Source organism: Oryctolagus cuniculus, chromosome 4 (genome assembly GCF_051225735.1).
Source record: "Oryctolagus cuniculus isolate XC-2025 breed Fujian yellow rabbit chromosome 4, ASM5122573v1, whole genome shotgun sequence".
NCBI classification, from domain to species: domain Eukaryota; kingdom Metazoa; phylum Chordata; class Mammalia; order Lagomorpha; family Leporidae; genus Oryctolagus; species Oryctolagus cuniculus.
Window position 1 is genome coordinate 147,295,922 of NC_142870.1, and position 20,656 is coordinate 147,316,577.

Genomic DNA, 20,656 nt, shown 5'->3' on the forward strand with positions numbered 1-20,656 from the left:
GGTCCTATCCCAGCCCCCACCACCCCACTACAACATTTTAACTTCATTTTTCCTGCATTTTCTTTGGTCACAGGAATCTTTAGCCTGGTTACCCTCAAATTACTTTCCATACCAGGTCCACTTTGGAGTGATAGGTTAAATCCATTGACTTCAGCGGGAGGTTATTTTTCAAGTGTTTCTCTCCCATGTCCCTCTCCCCATCCCATCCCAGGGAGAGGTGACTTAATCTCGGGCTAGAAAATAAAAATGGAACACTTTGCCTATTTTTTTAAAGATTTATTTTATTTATTTGAAAGAGTTATAGAGAGAGGTAGAGACAGAGAAGTCTTCTATCCACTGGTTCACTCCCCAGATGGCCGCAACAGCTGGAGCTGTGCCGATCCGAATCGAGGAGCTTTTTCTGGGTCTCCCACGTGGGTGCAGGGGCCCAAGGACTTGGGCCATCTTCTACTTCTATGCCAGACCACAGCAGAGAGCTGGATGGGAAGAGGAGCAGCTGGAACTAGAACTGGTGCCCATATGGGATGCCGGAGCTTCAGGCCAGGGCTTTAACCCGCTGTATCACTGCACCAGCCCCGCCTATTGTTACAGTTTTGTTTCTATATTTACTTTGCCCTTAATATTTCAGGATAAGATTGTAGTGAACTCTCTGAAACGGGAACTTCCTGCCTCAGTGTATTGACTACATAGGTTTACCTAAGCAAGCTCTTTCCTCCCTAAGAATGTTATTCTTTATAAAATTAAGGCTGACTGGGTTTAGTGGGAGATGAGGCCTAACCTTTCAAAGGTCAGATGTTCTTGTTATGCTGTTAAAAACTTAAGAAAAAGAATAGAATTGGTGATCCTCAAAATTATTCTTCTTAAGGCAAATGTGAGGTTTCTTCATATTGGCTTATCCATATTTCAAAGTTAAACCATTGGTGCCTGCGGTGTGGTGTGGGGGTGAGGCCACTGCTGCTTGCAACATCCGCTTCCCATAGTAGAGCTCCAGTTCAAGTCCACGCTGTTCGGCTTCAAGTCCAGCTTCCTGCTGACGCACCTGGAAAGGCACAGGAAGATGGTCCAAGTGCTTGGGCCCCTGCCACCTAGGTGGGAGACACCGGTGGAGTTCCCGGCTCCTGACTTCATCCTGGCTCAGCCCTGGCCATTGCTGCCACATAGGGGAGTGAACCAGCATGGATGATCAAGCCTGTTTTTCTCTCTCTCTCTCCCCCCACTTTCCACTCCCTCCTACCCTCCCTCCCTCTGTCTCATTCTGCCTTTCAAGTAATTCTTAAAAAAAAAAAAAAAAAAAAAACTAAAGCATTTTTCAGTCATTGTCTCTAGAGAGGTGAGGGCTCCCATGAGGATATATTGAAACTGGGGGAACATGTATTGGTAGAAAATGGTTACCTTTAAGAAAATAAATTAACTGTGTGATACTGTGGCGGAATGAGAAGGTCATGCCAAGGTGGCCACTGGCAAGTGAGTGTCAGTTACTCAGGAATGGCTTTGAAACCCACCTGGCAACAGAGCCTGCCTGGCAACAGGCTGTGATTGGTTGGGGCATAGATCGCCCCTTGACCAGATTGGCTGGTCTTGGCTATATAAGATGTGGTTCCAACTGTAATAAATGAGTCTGCGGGCTGCTCGCCTCAAGCCTGCTTTCACCTGACTCCCGGGGTCTGTGTGGTGACTCCCGGGGTCTGTGTGGTGACTCCGCGCCTCTTGCCCCCACCACGCTGCTCCTCTCAGAAACGAATCCACTGCAACATTGTTGAGAAATCAATGGCAACATCTGGCCTGCCAACATGACTGAGAGAGACAGCCTGTTGGACACGGCAAGGTCCCCCCTGGATTTCGGCAAGAAGGCCCCTCGGTATTCTGTGTGCTGTTCGGTTCTGTGAGGGTGAGCACAGAACCCACTCCTACGCCCCTTTCCTTCTCCTTGTCCTCGGTCTAAGTGACCCCAGGTTAGGCACACACCGCCCAAAAGCGTATGCCGCTTCTCAGCTGCTCCTGTTACTTTGGGTTCGCCCGGCGAATTCACATAAGGACTGATCATCCCAGAATTCAGAACCAAGTCATCTTCCCTCACTCGAGAGAGGTGACGCTCCGGAGACACCGTGTGGGCATACGGCCTTGACCTAACGAATCAAGGAAGTCCCCCACTAAGCACAGGACATACTTACGATCTGATATACCACTATCTGTTTGTCTAACATAGGGAACCCCCTGCAGAATGCCATCAACAGCTGAGGTGCTAGGAATTTGCTTTGTTATGGCAGCAGTGCGTACGTGTCTTTCCTTTGGCTAGAGTTGGCATGCCGTGCCGCTCTTAAGCGCTCAGACATGGGAAAGATACCCCCCTCTCAGAATCCTGTGCAGATTATCAAAGATAGTGAATCTGTGAGTGATAAGAGCCTGACACTCCAGGTCCCTGTCTCACAGACAATGGTTGATAACTTAGGGAGAGAGAGCTGGGACAGTGAAAAAAACAATGTAGCAAACAAGGTAACAAACAAAGTAGCAATGCCTAGTCAGCCACCCCCCACATACCCGTGGGATGAACTAAGAGGACCTCTAGACAATAACCCATGCGAGGTCATCCCATCCGCACCCAGTGAGGATCCCCACATTTGTGGCAGTACTCGGACACCCCAGGCTCTCAGGGCAGCAGCTGGACCCCATCCCACCTGCACGTTTGCTGTTAATGTAGGAGCGGATGCAGAATTCAGGCCCTGGATTCCAACGCCTGTAAAAAGACTTCTATTAACCAAAGGTCGAGGATATGCTTGTGTCGAACAGCCCATTTGGGTACCAGCCAGAAACATCAAGCATGCAACTGACAGCCAACAAGAACCAGCTGAACAAGACTGAGAATCCGCCTTGTTAGCAGATACACCTGCCCTATTATCCTACCCTGAGAAACTGCCCATAGCCACATCTGTTACTGTTTTGTACCCCACTAGCTCTGGTCAGCCACTCAAATGGCCCATAGTCCGTGTGCAGTCATGCCATTCCTGATAACCATTATTCCTCAGTCCTACCCCTATCTGAGCAAGCAATCCTGTGGTCTCTCGATTTGAGCACTGGTTAGTCAATGACGGGTAAGATCCCCTGGGGGACAACCTAAGACAGGCAAAGCTGCGTATGGAGACCACATGGGAATGGGGTCAACAATGGTATGGCCAAGAATCATGCCTCTCATTGCTCAAAAATAAACGAAAAGGGTGGAATGAGAAGGCCATGCCAAGGTGGCCACTGGCAAGTGAGTGTCAGTTACTCAGGAATGGCTTTGAAACCCACCTGGCAACAGAGCCTGCCTGGCAACAGGCTGTGATTGGTTGGGGCATAGACCGCCCCTTGACCAGATTGGCTGATCTTGGCTATATAAGATATGGTTCCAACTGTAATAAACGAGTCTGCGGGCTGCTCGCCTCAAGCCTGCTTTCACCTGACTCCCGGGGTCTGTGTGGTGACTCCGCGCCTCTTGCCCCCACCATGCTGCTCCTCTCAGAAACGAATCCACTGCAACATTGTTGAGAAATCAGCGGCAACATGATACCTGCAGGTTACATTCGTATTCAGCTTTTTTACATCTTTCTAACTCCACTGTTTTGCCTTTTGCCTTCTTGACTCCAAGAATAAACGTGGGTTGGTGTTACTTAGGCTTGCATCAATGGAGGTAGCATTTGGCTGCCTCAACCCAGTACAGCCGTCTGTACCCACACGGGATTGGTTCGGAGACCACGTTGGGTAACGAGATTCTTAGATGCTTAAGTCCCTTAGATAAAATGGTGTAGTGTTTGCATATAACTTATAGACATCCTCCTCTGTATTTTTTTTTTTGAGATTTTATTTATTTGAGAGGCAAAGTTACAGAGAGAGAGAGAGAGAGAGAGAGAGAGAGGTCTTCCATCCACTGGTTCACTCTCCAGTTGGCCTCAATGGCTGGAGCTGCACCAATCTGAAGCCAGGAGCTTCTTCTGGGTCTCCCATGCGGGTGCAAGGGCCCGAGGACTTGGGCCATCTTCTGTTTTCCCAGGCCATAGCAGAGAGCTGGATCGAAAGAGGAGCAGCCAGGACTCAAATCGGCGCCCATATGGGATGCTGGCACTGCAGGCGGCGGCTTTACCTGCTATGCTGCAGTGCTGCCCCTAGACTCACTTTGTTTCTTCGAATCTGTTCTGTCTGCACTTGGTTGAACCCATCAGTGCAGGCCCCATAGGCATGGAGGGCTTACCGTGTGGGTTACTTTTCTCTGTCAAATCCGAAGAGAGAACCAGGGCTGACAGGGAGACCCCAGCCCTCCATCAGCATCCCCTCCTGGGCGCTGCTCTACAGCTCACATGCTGTGGTTCTGAGGGACCGCAGGGCTAGAGCTGCTGCTGGGTGGGAAATGGGAAACAGCCAAAGGCGTGAGTTGCTTGAGTCCTTTCTCTTGGGGCTGGGGGCTTCCTGTAGTTTACAGCCACCAGCATGTTCCAGGCCCCAGCTGTCACACGTGGGCACTCCGAGCTATAGGTATCCCAGCAAAGTAGGCTTTGTTGGTTGCTAATTGAAGTTATAATTGGTTTTGCTGAGTTACATTGGTTTTATTTATATGCTGACTTTATTGAGTTATAGTTCACATGTCACCCATATAAAGTATAAAATCCAGTGATTTTGGGGGGAACCGTCAGAGCTACAGCATCATCACTACAACCTGCTTTATTACTACTTCTGAAGAGACCCCATATCCATTGACAGTCGCTTCTGGTTCCCCTCCCATCCTCAGTCCTAGCAACTACTTTCTGTCTGTTGATTTATGTCTTCCGAGCCTGTCACAGAAATGCAATCATTCACGAGGTGGCCTTTTGTGTCTGGCTTCCTCCACTAGGCCTAGTATCTTCAGGCTCCTCCGTGTTGTAGATGTATCACTACTTTGAGCTGTGAAGCTTTGAAAAGTGCTCCATTGTGTGGATGAGCAACCATTCACTCACAAACTTCTGAGGAAGGTGAGTTGCTCACATTCTCGCCTTGAACCAAACAGGGCTTCTAGGGTAAGGAACGGCGGGCACTGGCTGTTGGTGGGCAGCTAGCAGTGGCCGGCCCTGTGCAGAAAGGGACTGGTATCTGGCCTCTTCCGCAGCAGCTCCAATGGTTCCAAAGTTCTGTGGGCTGTGAGGGGGGCAGTGCAGTGATGGTGGGGAGTCCTAGGAGATGTTGGGGGCACCCAGTCAACTTGCTGTTCTAGATCTGGGAGTGCCATTACTGGAGGAGAAAGCCTGGGAGGGAAGACTGCCCAAGCTGTCAGCCTTGAGCACGCCCAGAGAACCCTACTGTTCCATGGTGGTTGCTGTCACTTTGACCGGCAGCCCTACCGTCTCCTCCCAGTCTGAATTCTGCCACCACGTTACAGAGGCGGGCTTGCACCGACGCTATGCTGTCCTCCGCTTTGAGCATACGGTATCTATCCCTCAGTGCCTTTGCTCTCACTTCGTGATCAGCTGCAGCCTTTGGAGATAAGCCAGCTATATTTCTACATAGAGATCCTTCAACAGTTATCTAAACAGTTATCTAATGATGCATCATAAGAGTTTATTGGATGATCCATGCCTCTGTGTAGACAACACTGACATCACTGTGAGGCTTGAAGTCGCGTTCTTTACATGTGCAAAGCTCACTTTGGAAGTTGTCCGTGGGACAGGATGCTGTGCTGAGACTTGGGTAGATGCAAGGAGGAGGAGTCGTGGGCCCCAGCTCTGGGAAAGCACCAGAGTACACGCTCTGAGTAACGCGCCCGTGGCCTTGACTTGGCCAGAGTGTCTTCATCAGGAAGTGCGGTGCTGGAGATGTGTGTGTTCCAGTTCTGTGTTGGAATCTCCAGGCAGTGGCCCTCTGGCCTTTGCCCCCCCCCACACACACACTGCAGACAGCCTGGCTGAAGGGAAGGGGGCAGCTTGGTTGGACACAACAGCAGCCTTGCTCAACTCCGCAGACTGCTGTCTTGTGGGAAGTGCAACCCCAGGGCCTTCTCACCTCTTCTGGGAAGGCAGGAAAAGCAAGAGACGGGAGCTGGCACTGCCCGGCTCCGTGGAAAGCTGGCCTGGCTCCACCACGGGGCTGCCCCTTCTCCGCCCTGACCTCTCCCCATTCTTTAGCATCCCTTTGTGGCCGTCCTCACCGTCTGGCCCGAGTTCTCCTGTCCCTCGGGGAGGAACTTGGTTCCCTTTCCGCAGGATGCCCTCTGCAAGTGCGCTGGATCAACAGAAGCAGTAGAGCTGAGTCAGTGGCTTGGGTTTTGCAGCCGCCTTACACAGCATGGCGTTTTAGGGATGGAGGGGGTAGCTTGGTTTTCATTTTGGAGATGAGGAAACTGAGGCCATTGTCACTTCCTAGACACATCTCATGCCAGGGTGATCTAGGAGGTGGGCGTTCTTTGCTACAGGGGGGAGTTAACTCATCACTCACTAATACTCCCTGAGGGGGTGCTTGAACACATAGTTATCGAGTGGGTGAAAGTTGATTTGATTTGCTTAGGCCAGGGAGTGGTTTGATGCTATGGGGCGTAGCAGTCCTGGCAGGGAAGGGTGGGAGGAGAGAAGCGAGAGGATGGCAGTTGTTCCAAGAGCCCTGATGTCCTAAGACGCTCGCGCTTGTTCCAGAGGGTGGTAGAGACCTCAGGGGGCTTTTATTGGGAGGGGATGCGGACACATGTGCACAGTGATGTCAGTGGTGGCTGCTCATTCTGCACTGGCCACTGACCTACCTCATGCCTTGATGTGCATTATCTCTCATAATCATAAGAAATGGAGTGAGGTCGCACAGGCAGGCTGCCCAGAGCCCAGCGAAAGATGAGGGGTAGAGGTGTGGAGTGGGCAGGGCTTTCAGGGACCACACTTGGTGGTCCTACCACATGTCAGGGCGTGAGTGACAGGGCTGTTGGCTGAGGGGGAGGGGCCAGCCCCGGGGGCTGTCAGGATCCTAAGCTTTTTTTTTTTTTTTTTTTTTTTTGACAGGCAGAGTGGACAGTGAGAGCGACAGAGAGAAAGGTCTTCCTTTGCTGTTGGTTCACCCTTCAATGGCCGCCGTGGCCGGCGCGCTGATCAAAGGCAGGAGCCAGGTACTTCTCCTGGTCTCCCATGGGGTGCAGGGCCCAAGGACTTGGGCCATCCTGCACTGCACTCCCGGGCCACAGCAGAGAGCTGGCCTGGAAGAGGGGCAACCGGGACAGAATCTGGTGCCCCCACCGGGACTAGAACCTGGGGTGCCGGCGCCGCTAGGTGGAGGATTAGCCTAGTGAGCCGCGGCGCCGGCCAGGATCCTAAGCTTTGCAGCCTTCACTGAGAGGGGAGCAGCCTGAGAACCAGTGAAAGTGGGACTGAGCTGGGGATGGCGACAAGGAACTTAGAGTAAGTGGTTCCTGGTTAGCTATGGCGTTTTCCCAGTAGAATCTGCTGTTGCAGAGTGGGCTACATTTCCCCCTCCTACTGTAGTCCAAAGGGGGGAGGGCGGCTCGGGCTAGGGGCTGGTTCACTTTCCACAGCGTGTCTGTCCCATCCTGTGGGAGAGTCTACACCACTCCAGCACCCCAGCTTCCAGAAGAGTGCAAGAGCAGAAGTGAAAAGCAGATGGTTCCCTTTCAGGAATGTGATGGGGAAGTTGTACTCATCCCATTTGCACCTCCTGGTGGCCAGGCGCAGGCTCCTGGCTCCGGGAGCACCTGGGAGATGGGTCTAGCAGGGCAGCCGTGTTCCTGAGGAAGAGGGGAATAGATTAGGGGGCTGCCCGTTGCCCGCCACGGAAGAGAAGGCTGCTGGGGGGAAGGGCGGTAGTGGAGGATGAGTTTTGTGGACAGTGAGTGCTGCAGTGTGGGAGAGTTTGGGGTGTCGGTGAGATGGAGTTCAGGTCGGTTCAGGTATCTCCTCCTGGAGCTCCAGCTGAGCAGGGTCGCCATGCCAGGATACCAAGAACCCAGAAGCCTGGAGCCTGGGAGGCTGCAGCACAGACGTGGGGCCGAGGGAGACAGTTTGTGGCTGGAGCAGGAAGTGGATTGAAGTCTGTAAGAGGTGGCTTAGCTCTGGGAGATGGCGGATCCCCAGGGAGCCGTGTTTGGAAGTGCCTTGGTGGGGTGGAGGGTTCCAGAGCTGTGGCCGTCTCGGAGCACGTTGGGTGCCCTGCACAGGGGTCAGACAGCACCGCCCGGCTTCTTCCTTTTGCTGAAGTGCGCACATGGTCCGTTTGGGCCCTTCTGACTGTCTCACTCCGCACTCTACAGGGCTGCTGCTACCTGCTGCTTGCTTCGCTTATTTTCATGTGAGATTCCCACAAAGACCATCTGCTGGCTTTGCTCATCTTCTCACGCTGGACCGGGGCTGGCCTGTGTCAGCGCGCATCCGCCGAGCACGCATGCGCGGAGGGCAAAGTAGGCAGGTGGGACGCTCGCCCAGCCACTCCCACTGCTGCGACAGTGGGTACAGAGGCCTGGGCAAGAATTCAGCTCCATGGGGCTTCATCTTCCTTCCAGGCCGTGGGCATAGGAAGGGTTTCTGGGGACACGAACGTTGGCTCGGAAACACTTCAGGATTTTTGGCACCCAAAGGGCTCCATCCAGCTGCTTGAGGATTCCCTCGCCATTCCGTTCGTCCCACTAGAATCTCCGGGAAGCTCTGCAAGCCCCTGGCAGGAGAGGCCGAGGAGGCCACCCTGTCCGCACAGTGGCTGGGGCACCCGGCCAGCCAGCTATGGTGCAGTGTAGGAGGGAGGGGCGACTTAAGCTGTGGCGGCCCCCAAGGTTCCAGCCCCAGAGAGGCTCCCTAGGGGAGGGAGTGCTCCGGAGCTGGTGTGTGCACCAGCGGGCCGTGTGCAGCTCATCTGATCGGCCACCTCCTCTTTCTGGTCAGCCCCAGTGGAGTGGTGAGGGACAGCATCTCTGAACCGTGTGCCACTTGCGTTGTGCACACCCTGGGTGCCGGCCTCACCCAGTGAGGAAATCCCTGGCGGCCTCACCGGCAGCCGGCCTTCCTCCCTCAGCCCTGCCTTCCCTGTTTTCACTGAAACTCCTAATGGCAAACCCAGGGCCTTCTACCCATGGATCTGTTTTGTGGGAAACAAAAACCGCTTCCCAGAGAGGAAGCCCCAGATGCTTCTCTTGCGGGGAACTGCACGCTGTTGGGTTCAGGGGAGTCTCTTCCCAGGTTGTTGAGGGGGTCTGTCAAGGTTGCAAGGTGAACCCCCGGTGGTCCCACGGCCTGGCTGGACCTCCCCCTGCATCGCTGGCGCTGGGCCCTGACTCTGGAACTCCCTGCTGAGACTGCACGCGAGAAGGGGCCGCGTGCCCTCGGGGCCCCAGGAAGCAGGCGGCTGCTCCCCTCTGAGGGTTCCGAGGCCTGCAGGGTGCCTTTCCTCCAGGTCTCCCGTTCAGAGGACGGCATTCTGTGTCACTCGCTGCAGAGACCAGCGTGGCGCCTCTCCCATGCCATACTCAATCCACGACCTCAAAGCCTGCCTCTACATCTCGCTCCACACTTCATCAGTCCAGCCTCCCTGGGGGTGGCGCCTCCCAGGCCCCTGGCCCATCTGGGCCATCACCGTGGACACACCCAGCATGGCTGGTTTCTCCAGCACACAAAGACCCCAAGTCCAGGCAGGGAAGCCAGAAGGAATTGCCCTGTGTGCTGCACCCCTGCATCCTGGAGTTGGGGGGTGAGGGGAAAAAGGCTTGGGAAACAAGGCGAGGCCAGAGGGGCCGCAGCAGACAGAAGGACCAGGGCTGGCAGTGTTCCCAGAGGGGAGAGCCGGGAAGTCACAAGGAGGCACCACGGGCTCCCTGTCCAAGCAGCAGGCCAGCCAGGGGCCCTCTTGGTGCTGTGGTCTGTGCAGTTGGCCTCCCAGATTCTCATCACTGTCCTCTCCCTCATCCTTTCCCTCTCTGACCCCACTTATTTGAAAGTCAGAGAGAGAAGGAGCAAGAGAGAGAGAGAGAGAGAGAGGTCTTCCACCTGCTGGTTCACTCCCCAATTGGCCACAAGGGCCACAGCTGCACCGATCCAAAGCCAGGAGCTAGGAGCTTCCTCTGGGTCTCCCATGCAGGTGTAAGAGCCCAAGGACTTGGGCCATCTTCTACTGCTTTCTCAGGCCATAGCAGAGAGCTGGATCAGAAGTGGAACAGCTGGGACTCGAACCGGCGTCCACATGGGATGCCGGCCCTGCTGGCGGTGGCTTTACCTGCTACAGCACAGCGCCAGCCCCCCCTCCCCTGACTCCCTTTAACCACATCTCTCTCAGCCCAGGTCCGCAGCAGCCCTTTCTTGCACAGTGCTTTCTCACCTCCCTGTTCTCGAAACCACCTCTGTCCCCTCTGACCTTGGCTCCCCAGAGGTCTTGCGTGCTCTGATTTCAGTCTCCTGTCACTGCCTCTGTGTCTGTAGAGCCAGGCCTCCAGCCCCTTGCCCCCCGGCTCTCCTGGACCTGACTCCAGAGCCCGTCCTCCCTGGGGCTGCTGTGTCAGCCCTGGGCTAGACTTCAGCACCCCTCCCAGGCCAGCGCTGTGGCCTAGTGGGTAAAGCCATTGCCTGCAGTGCTGGCATCCCATATGGGTGCCGGTTTGAATCCCGGCTGCTTCACTTCCGATCCAGTTCCCTGTTAATGCGCCTGGGAGAAAGCAACAGAAGATGGCCCAAGTGCTTGGGCCCCTGTACCCATGTGGGAGACCCAGAGGAAGCTTCTGGCTCCTGGCTTTGGATCAGCCCAGCTCCAGCCGTTGCGGCCATCTGGGGAGTGAACCAGTGCCTCTCTACCTCTGCCTTTCTTTTTTTTTTTTTTTTTTTAACTTTTATTTAATGAATATAAATTTCCAAAGTACAGCTTATAGATTACAATGGCTTCCCCCCATAACGTCCCTCCCACCCGCAACCCTCCCCTTTCCCACTCCCTCTCCCCTTCCATTCACATCAAGATTCATTTTTGATTCTCTTTATATACAGAAGATCAGTTTAGCATACATTAAGTAAAAATTTCAACAGTTTGCTCCCACACAGAAACATAAAGTGAAAAATACTGTTTGAGTACTAGTTATAGCATTAAATCTCAATGTACAGCACACTAAGGCCAAAGATCCTACATGAGGAGTAAGTGCACAGTGATTCCTGTTGTTGACTTAACAAATTGACACTCTTGTTTATGGCATCAGTAATCACCCTAGGCTCTTGTCATGAGCTGCCAAGGCTATGGAAGCCCCCTGAGTTCACTGACTCTGATCATATTTAGACAAGGTCGTAGTCAAAGTGGAAGTTCTCTCCTCCCTTCAGAGAAAGGTACCTCCTTCTTTGATGACCCGTTCTTTCCACTGGGATCTCACTCGCGGAGATCTTTCATTTAGGTTTTTTTTTTTTCCCCCAGAGTGTCTTGGCTTCCCATGCCTGAAATACTCTCATGGGCTTTTCAGCCGGATTCGCATGCCTTAAGGGCTGATTCTGAGGCTAGAGTGCTGTTAGGACATCTGCCATTCTATGGGTGTGCTGTGTATCTCACTTCCCATGTTGGATTGTTCTCTCCCTTTTTGATTCTATCAGCTAGTATTTGCAGACACTAGTCTTGTTTATGTGATCCCTTTGGTTCTTAGTCCTATCATTATGATCAATTGTGAACAGAAATTGATCACTGGGACTAGTGAGATGGCATTGGTACATGCCACCTCGATGGGATTGAATTGGAATCCCCTGGTATGTTTCTAACTCTACCGTTTGAGGTAAGTCAGCTTGTACCTCTGCCTTTCAAATAAATTAATTAATTATAACAAAAATCCCTTGTTTCTCACCTTCTGCGCAGACTTGCATCTCTCCTCCGCAGCGTAGGAGGTTCCTACCCCAGGCTTCCCCTTGCACGTTCGTCCCTCGGGGATTCCATCTGTGTGCAGACACACTCTGAGAGCAGCATCCCTGACTGGGGTCTCTGGTTCAAGAACCCAGGCACCTCCCCAGAGGTTGCACAGCCTCCGCCCGGCACAGCCAACATGAGACTCATCCTCTCCCTCTGCCACGGCCACCCCAGGAGCCCCCTTCCCTGCTTGTGCCGTGGTTCTCCCGGGCCATCTGAGCAGCCTGCTCCAGCCTGCATCCTCCTGAGTGCCTGCAGGGTGGGTGGGGCCCGCCTCTCCCTTCCTCCCCTCCTCCCTTCCTCCCTTCCTTCACCCCAGTGTTGACTATAATATGCCGTTTGGGCCTCCTGTCCCCGTTCTCTTCCCCATGCTGCCCTGGCTGCCAGCGTCACCTTCATCTTCCTTTTTGGGAATATCCTGCAAGCACTTACTTCAAGCATTCTGAAAAGTTATCCTGAGAACTATTCCCCTCCCCCAAACGTGGCTGCGCAGCGGCCAGTGCTGGCAGCCAGGTGTGTTCTGGTCTACTCCGTTAGCAGCTCCCCAAGCCCAGAAGGGCCCCTCGCCCCTCCCCTGCAGCTTCCTCCAGCTCTTGGGGTTTGTTGAATATGAAGATTTCCTGCAGCGAGAGAGTAGTTCTGCTGACCGAATAAAGGTGAGCCTACCACTTCCCGCAGAGAAACAGACACATATGGAATTCATTATTCCAAGGCTTCCTACTGGCAGGAAAAATCGCACTCAATTCAGAAGGCTTGGAGAAAGGTATACCGGAGAGACGGGGCTGGTTTCACAGGCACGCTCCTGACGGGCACAGGAGAGGGCACGGCTCCTCACTATTGGCCTGCCGGGTGGGACGCCGTGTGCTGAGCCCTCACCCCCCTCCATGGAATGCTCGTCCCAGCACTGGGGCCCCGCGTCATGGCACGGGGCCTGGCTCCACATGTTCGTTTATTTACTAAGCCGACATTTATGCAGGTACATGATCCAAGTCAATGCCAATGGCCCTGACCTCTGGACCCAGGCCTGAGACCACAGGGCGCCTGCCAGGGTTGGGCTGCAGCCTGTGGCCATGAGCCACTAAGGAAATGACCCATGACCTGGATAGCACCGACTCCCCGCTCCAGTTCCCAGGCACAAACATCACCTAGACAGTCCTCACAGAGGGCTGATGCCATTGGCTGATCTATGAAAGGGAGCCCCCCCGCCAACTGCCAAAGTGGCTTCATGACAAATCGCCACTCAGCCTCCTGTCGCATCCTAGGAATTAGATGCCTTAATGATTTTTAGATTAAACAAATTTGCAGTGAAATCAGGAAGTACACAGCACGTTTGTTATAGATAGATTTCCTAAGCTAGGCTCCAGCACCAGGAAGTTGCTATGAAGTTGTTTTTGAAGATCTACGGAAGATGTACTTTGTAATTAGTGTACTCGCCACAATAAGCATTTGATTCACTTCCTGTCTGGGACATAATGCCAAACTGTACAGGAGCAGTGTCTTGCAGGATGAATGCCTACCTATAAAAGAAAAATACTTCTTGAGGGCTAAAACTTATATCGCCTCTGCCTATGTTTCATGTCTTTTAGTCTCTTTTTTCTCCCCAAGGTTTATTTGAGAGGCAGAATCACAGAGAGCAAGAGACAGAGAGCGAGCGAGTGCGCTTCTGTCTGCCGATTCTGCCCCAAATGGCTGCAATGGCTGGGGTTGGGCCAGACCCAATGCCATCTGGGTCTTCCACATGAATTTCAGGAGCTGAAGCACTTGGGCTCTCAGCTGCTGCCTTCTCAGGCACATTAGCAGGGAGCTGGATTGGAAGTGGAGCAGCTGGGACTGGAACCGGTGCTCTGATCCTGATGTTGCAAGCGCTGGCTAAACCTGCTGTGCCCTCACACTGGTCTCTCTTAACCTTCTTTTAATATTGTAAATGAGGCCCATCCAAAATCCACTGCCAGCTTCACATGAAGTAGAAGGAAAACAGGTAAAACACTGCCATCAAAGCCAGGACGTGGCCTGGACGCCACACTCCACCTGCTGTTCCACGTTGCCTCATTGATTATCCTACCTATGTGAGCATGGAACGATAGGGTGGTGGGCACAAAAACCACTTACAGATGAGCCCCTCATGTGCTTGGAAAGCACTGAGGATCCCCCTCCCCCAAAAATACCCTTTTAGAATTATTTTTTAAGTCTTACTATTCCTTACGTATAAAGCCATCCGGAAGAAACAAATTCATGAACGTGCAAGATGTGACTTACCAAACTTTATGGAACTTCCTGAAGCTATTGCAAAGCAGCCCGGGGTAAATGGAGATGTTGACCACATTCCTGGCTGCAAAGAGCCAAAATTGTAAACATAGCAGTTCTTCCCAAGTGAATAACATCCCCTGCTCCAGTGTGATAGATTCCTAGCGAGTCTGAGGCCGGTCACCACATGTCCAAAGAATGTTCCATTTCTAGAACATGAGGAAAGGGCAAGGAAGAAGGTGGTTGGAAGGGCTTCTTCAGGGATAGCCTTGCTCTGAATCCCACCCACCTGCTACATGACAGCTCAGGAGGGTGGAGGCCAGTGAGCAAGAGCGAGGAGGAGGGGCAGAGAGGAGGACAGAGGCTGAGCCGCCCTCCAAGCCGAGTCCCCTCCCTCTCTGCCCTCCTTTGCTCCTGCTGGCCCTTAGGAGGAGCAGGGAGCAGCTGAGCCCGTGCACGTGGCCCTGCGCACTCGCATTTTCTTTTTTAGATTTATTTATTTATTTATTTGTTTATTTGAGAGGTAGAGTTACAGACAGTGAGAGGGAGAGACAGATAGGTCTTCCTTCCTTTGGTTCACTCCCCAATGGCTGCAATGCCCAGAGCTGCACTGATCCAAAGCCAGGAGCCAGGAGCCTCCCCCAGGTCTCCCACATGGGTGCAGGGGCCCAAGGACTTGGGCCATCTTCTACTGCTTTCCCAGGCCATAGCAGAGAGCTGGATCAGAAGAGGAGCAGCCAGGACTAGAACCGATGCCCATATGGGATGCCAGCGCTTCAGGCCTGGCGTTAACCTGCCACAGCGCCCGCCCCCACACTCACATTTTCGTGAAGCCGTGGTCCTGGTGGGTCGCCCTTCACCTTGTCGGCAAACCTGCTCTGCCTCTGCATCTCTGCCTCCTCGCCGGCCTCTTCCCTTTTCCTGCCTTCATTCCTGATCGCTTCCCCTCCTCGTCTCTTGCACCGAAATAACAGCAGCCTCGCGTTGTGAGTTCTCATCGGCGTCTAGGAAGGGCCAGCCCCTCCCTCCCTCCCACCCTGCCTCCCTACCTCTGACTCAGCAAACGCCACTGGCGACGTGCTGGTGGCCCTGAAACCACGGTGAGATCCTCACTCCGGCACCCTGTGGCAGAGCAGCGCGCAGCGGGGGCCTGGGAAAGGGCCTGGGAGAGGCCTGGGGCAGAGAGCGCGCTGTGTGCAAGGCCGCATGCTCTTCTACACCTGGGCCTTGTGAATGAAGCAGCAGTGCAGCGGGTGAGCCCTTCAGTTTGAAGATTAGGGAATCCCAGGCTCCCTTCCGCAAACAGGCCCAGAGCTCCCTGATTGGTCCGGAGCCCAGGAGACGCCCACTGGAGGAGACCTGGACCAACTGCTGGCCCCACAGGCTGGGCGCTGGAGGGTGGGAAGATCTAACCCTGCAGTTTGGCGTTTGAATTTTGCACTGGAAGCCCATCTTCCTTACAGGCTGTTGCTGCTGCTGCTGCTGCTTTTTTTTTTTTTTTTTTTTTTTAAGATTTTTTTTTTTTTTATGTTTAGTTGAAAGAGTTACAGAGAAAGGTAGAACCAGAGAGAAAGAGGTCTTCCATTCTGCTGGTTCAGTCCCCAAATGATCACAATAGCCAGAGCTGAGCTGATCCGAAGTCAGGAGCCAGGAGCTTCTTCCCGGTCTCCCACACAGATGCAGAGACTCAAGCACTTGGGCCATCTTCTACTGGTTTCCCAGGCCACAGCAGAGAGCTGGATCGGAAGAGAAGGAGCTGGGACTCGAACCGGTGCCCATATGGGATGCCGGCATTGCATGCTGGGGCTTTAACCTGCTGCACCACAGGGCCAGCCCCCTTACAGGATTCTTGAAACTAAGCTTCTGAAAAAGTGGATGCCAAGCATCGCTCCTTCTATTCTGAGAGTGGTTGCAAAGCCACAGGAGCTGACCTGCGGGAGCGTTCACCAAGGGCAGGGGCAGTGCAGTCTGCTATGTCTCCACAGTCCCCTGGTTCAAAGTCGGGGTAAATCAATCACAGGGTGCGGCACGCCGAGAACAGCATCAGAACGTGGAGCATCTTGGCTCTCCCTTGCACAACTCGGACGACATGGCGTGATCACCCAGGATTAGCTTTACTGGGGTGGAGTGGGAGTTTTGATGGAGACAGAGCTACCCCTCGGCACTGCCAGGGCCCAGCCACAGCCTGAAGAGGACAGCTCTTCACACAGCTCCTGTGTTGGCTGTGTACTTGGCCATGGGGGCGGCTGGAGGCCTTGGAAGGAGGCTGGGTGGGAGGGACACAGATGGATGGCAACTTCCTGCTGGCTTGGGGACTTCGGACAAAATCACATGAGCACCCTGAGTGTCCCGCTGGGAGGACAGTCATGCTAATCCCGTGGATTATGGGTGAGATTCAGTGTGGTGGGGACAGCACTGTCATATGCTAGAAGATGGGGAGGTGCCTCCTAAGGGTCCCTGGCGAGGGTTCTGCAGGCCTCCTGCTGTGTCCCAGAGCAAGGTTGCTTTGACTTTACTTCTGCTAACATAAGGGGTCACATGGCTCCACTCGCCTCCCAGATCTGGAGCAGAAACTGATGACAAAAGTAGCCTGGGACCGGTGGCCCAGAGGTTAAGCCACCACTTGGGACATGCACATCCCATATCGTCAGTATCGATGGAAGTCACTGCTGCTCCACTTCCAATCCAGCCTCCTGCTAATGCACCTGAGATGACAGCGGATGATGGCCCAAGTGCTTGGTTTCCTGCCACGCCCGTGGGGGACACGGATGGAGCTCCAGGCTCCTGGCTTTGACCTGGTCCAGCCCTGGCTGTTGCAGCCATCTGGAGAAGAGTGAAGCAGCAGATGGAAGATTATCTTTCTCTTTCTCTCTCATCACTCTGCCTTTCAAATAAATCTTAAAAAAAAAAAAAAAAAGATGCGCCCTGGACACAGCTGGGGCCCACTGTGTGGACAGACCAGCCCAGAAAGCTGAGTGATGGGAGGGCCCTGGAAAACCCTTGTTGCTGGCATCCATTGCTACAGCCTAGAAGAAGAGAGGTGGGAAAGTGAGAGTGTCCACGTCTTGCCCAAGATGTGGCACAGGTGCCCAGATGGGCAGATCAGTGAGGTTTCCTGGGGCGGCGTGTCCAGGCCTTGCATGTTGGTGCAGTTTCCTTTCCTGTCCACTCAGGACCCCCAGCCCTCCCAAGAGCTGGTGCAGCCTGGAATCTGTTGTCCCAAGCTGGCTCAGAGTCTGCTGCTGCCTTTGACTCCAGTGGTGCGTGCTCCCACGAGAGGCAGCCAGGCTGCCCACGAGCCAGGAGGGCTGAGCTAGGCTCTGGGAGCCGCGCTGTTCAGCATGAGGGTGTTCTGGTGCAGGATAGTGGCCATGTGGGGCAGGGCCCAGTCAGGCCCTAGAACCTCACATTGGCTTCTTCCCTAGCTGCTTGAACTGTGAAGCCTGCAACCCATGGTGGAGAGGCACCTGATAAATTTACTTCTGCCCCAGGCAAGTGCCCCAGGAGCCCTGGGCAGAGGGGCCCTTTCTCTCCAGATCCTTCTGCCAGACTTCCGGCTGGGTTGGCTTCTCTGTTGTGGGACACTGCAGATTAGGGAGCTATGGACCGTGCAAGCAGAGGGGTACTGCAAGGAGCTGGGTGCTGTGTGAGTGCCGACAGGGGGCCGAGTGAGCGGGGGGGGGGGGGGAGGCAGGCGGAGGGAGAGTCTGCCGGACGTGGAATTGATTGGATGAGGCAGGAGAGGGGGTGAGTTTTGGAAAACCCCTTTTACTATTGCCCAGAGGATTTCCATGGAAATCCTGAAAACATTACATGTCAGTCTCACTTTCATGTTCTTCCAAGACCCGATAGCAACCGCCAACTTTGCAACGCACAACTCACCTCTCTACTTGGAACCCAATCTCCCAGCGAGTGCTTGGTCCCCCTGCACAGCTTGGCACAGGTCTCTGTCCCAACTTGCGGGGCCTCGGCGGACCCAGCCACGTTCTTTCTACCAGGAGTACGGACTTTACTGTTAATGTCACTGCTCCAGCCACCATCACCACCAACCACCTGTCCCCTGCGACCCACTGTCAGCAGCATCATTGTTTCCTCCATGAACACCATCAACCATTATCATGGTCATTTCCACTGACCACTGACCATCATACCACCACCCTCCCTCTGCCCCTCTCCCTACCATCCTTGGGTCCTCCTCCACACACCCTGTCTGTACCTTTGCAAACAGCATCTCCATTGGCAGTTCTCTCTCATTGCCTCTTCTAGAATCCTCTGCCACCTGTTTGTTCAGGTGGCTGCCAGGAAGCCTACCTTGGTGCTATGCTTCCAAAAGTGGGATTTACCCCCAACGCCACCACTTCCAGGAAGACAGGCAAATGTTCCCGATGCGTGTCAGCTTGCCGTCTGATTGGATTAAAAACAAAAGGACTGGTTCACTGATCTCCTTAATGGCCTGAGCTCCCCTAGAAAGAGCCAGGGCCAGCCCTCCCCGGGATATTGTGATCAGCAGCAGTGATTAATCCAGCATGCACTTAGAGCAAGGGTTTCGCCTGGAGAATGAGTTGCTTTAGCCAGCTCTAGAAGCCCGCCTCGTCCCACCTGCTGTGCCTGGGAGGGGTTCAGTGGTGTCAGAGCCAAGGGAATTTCCATGTTCTTCAGGAGGCTATGGCAAGACAGCCAGGGGGAGGGCGCTTCAGGGCAGTGCGCCTCGGCCTTCAGATGTTGCTTCCAGGAGCTGAATCAGATCCATGAAGGCTGTTCACGTCTGAATCTTAGTTCGCGTGGGATGGCTCGGCTGTGCAGTTCGGCAGACTGGCTGCACGCCAGCAGGTTATTATTGCAGCATGGCCCTGATCAGCCGACAGCAGGTTATCAGTGTTATCTCTTTAACATGACTTCTGTTCTGCAGCTCGACCTTTTTACCTGGGAACCTTTGCACTGGGGACACTTACATTTCAGCGGTCCAGCAGGGCTCCGGTGATGTCTCATGTGACTACTAATGAGGTCTGATGCCTTTTTGTCTCTCGTTCTATTTTAAATGCCTCTTGGGGCAGGTGTTGCTGTGTAGCACGTAAATGCTTGGGATATCTGCCTTCCTTATCAGAGTACCACAGTGTGAGTCTCGCCTCTGCTTCCATTCCAGCTTCCTGCTAATGCGCAGTCTGGGCGGCAGCACATAATGGCTGCAGTACTTGGGTTGCTGGCACCCAAGTGGGAGACCCAGACAGAGATCCAGGCTCCCGGCTTCAGTCTGGCCTGGCCCAGCTCCAGTTGCTGCAGGGCACTTGGGGAGTAGCCCAGTGGGGGGTAGATCTCTCTCTCTCTCTCTCTCTTCTCTCCTCTGTCACTCTTTCAAATACATAGAAATGAATAATAAATATTTTTAAAATGCCTATTCATGCCATCTGCTTATTTTCTATTTTTCTGTCTTTTTCTTTGTGAATTGTAGGAATTCTTTTTTATGGGCTATGCAAGCCCTTTGGCATTTGTAAGTATTACAAATATTTTCTGCCACTCCGTGCATGCCTTTCCATTGCTTTGATGGCATCTTTTGATGAACAAGTTATTTTCTTCAATGTGGTCAAATGTGGCAATCCTTACCTTCATGGTAATGCTTTTGTGCCTTACTTTACTTAAAATTTTTTGATAAAGATTTATTCATTTGGCCAGCGCTGCGGCTCACTAGGCTAATCTTCCACCTGTGGCGCCAGCACCCCGGGTTCTAGTCCCGGTTGGGACGCCAGTTCTGTCCTGGTTGCTCCTCTTCCAGTCCAGCTCTCTGCTGTGGCCCGGGAGTGCAGTGGAGGATGGCCCAGGTCCTTGGGCCCTGCACCCCATGGGAGACCAGAAGGAAGCACCTGGCTCCTGGATTCGGATCAGCGCAGCGCGCCGGCCATGGTGGCCATTTGGGGGGTGAACCAACGGAAGGAAGACCTTTCTCTCTGTCTCTCTCTCACTAACTCTGCCTGTCAAAAAAGTTAAAATTAAAATTAAAAAAATCCTTAAAAATTTATTTATTTATTTGAGAGATAGAGCTACAGACATAGAGAGGGAGAGATAGAGAGAAAGGTCTTTCATCTGCTGGTTCTCTCCCCAAATAGCCACAATAGCCAGAGCTGGGCCAATCCAAAGCCAGGAACCTGGAGCTTCTTCCAGGTCTGCCATGCAGGTGCAGAGGCCCAAGAACTTGGACCATCTTTGACTGTTTTTCCAGGCCATACCAGAGAGTTGGATCAGAAGAGGAGCAGCCAGGATACGAACCAGTGCCCATATGGGATGCTGGTGCTGTAGATGGAGGCTTAGCCCACTGAACCTCAGTGCTGGGCCCTACTTAAACTTTTTTTGTTGTTAAATTTGAGAGATTGATATACTTTGACAGACAGACAGACATTGACAGATAGAGAACTCCCATCCACTGGTCTACTCCCCAAATGCCAGCAATCGCTGGAGCTGGGCCAAAAAGCCCAGAGCCAGGAAGTCAGTCCAGGTCTCCCACATGGGCAACAGGGACCCAACTACTTGAGCCACCCCCTGCTGCCTCCCAGAGTGCATTAGCAGGAAGTAGGAATCA

The 20,656-nt window shown here is 53.5% G+C and overlaps 1 protein-coding gene across 4 annotated transcripts; it reads right to left on the reverse strand.

Moving 5' to 3' along the window:
• Positions 1-248: 248 nt before the first annotated feature.
• On the reverse strand, positions 249-15,043 carry LOC138849390 (uncharacterized). Of its 4 annotated transcripts, none has more exons than XM_089331176.1 (4): positions 14,907-15,043; positions 14,098-14,294; positions 11,783-11,871; positions 249-1,039 (listed from the first exon to the last, which is right to left on the reverse strand). In XM_089331176.1, the coding sequence occupies exons 2-4, from the start codon at positions 14,162-14,164 to the stop codon at positions 893-895; spliced, it is 303 nt and encodes a 100-aa protein (XP_089187302.1). In that variant the 5' UTR covers positions 14,165-14,294; positions 14,907-15,043; the 3' UTR covers positions 249-892. The 4 variants fall into 4 exon arrangements, 2 of the variants coding, with proteins under 2 accessions (XP_089187302.1, XP_089187303.1); XR_016232812.1 differs by lacking the exon at positions 249-1,039 and adding an exon at positions 3,858-4,041; XR_016232813.1 differs by lacking the exons at positions 14,098-14,294; positions 14,907-15,043 and adding an exon at positions 12,611-12,752.
• Positions 15,044-20,656: the final 5,613 nt, after the last annotated feature.

Excerpts from the sequence above, each read along its gene's own strand:
- LOC138849390 (XM_089331176.1), bottom strand. The coding sequence starts at position 14,164 with ATGTGGTCAACATCTCCATTTACCCCGGGCTGCTTTGCAATAGCTTCA. Across the intron at positions 11,872-14,097 it reads AGGAAGTTCCATAAAGTTTG|ATGGAATCCCCGAGGGACGA; the intron begins GTAAGTCACATC and ends GTCTGCACACAG. Across the intron at positions 1,040-11,782 it reads GATGCAAGTCTGCGCAGAAG|GTGCGTCAGCAGGAAGCTGG; the intron begins GTGAGAAACAAG and ends GTGCCTTTCCAG.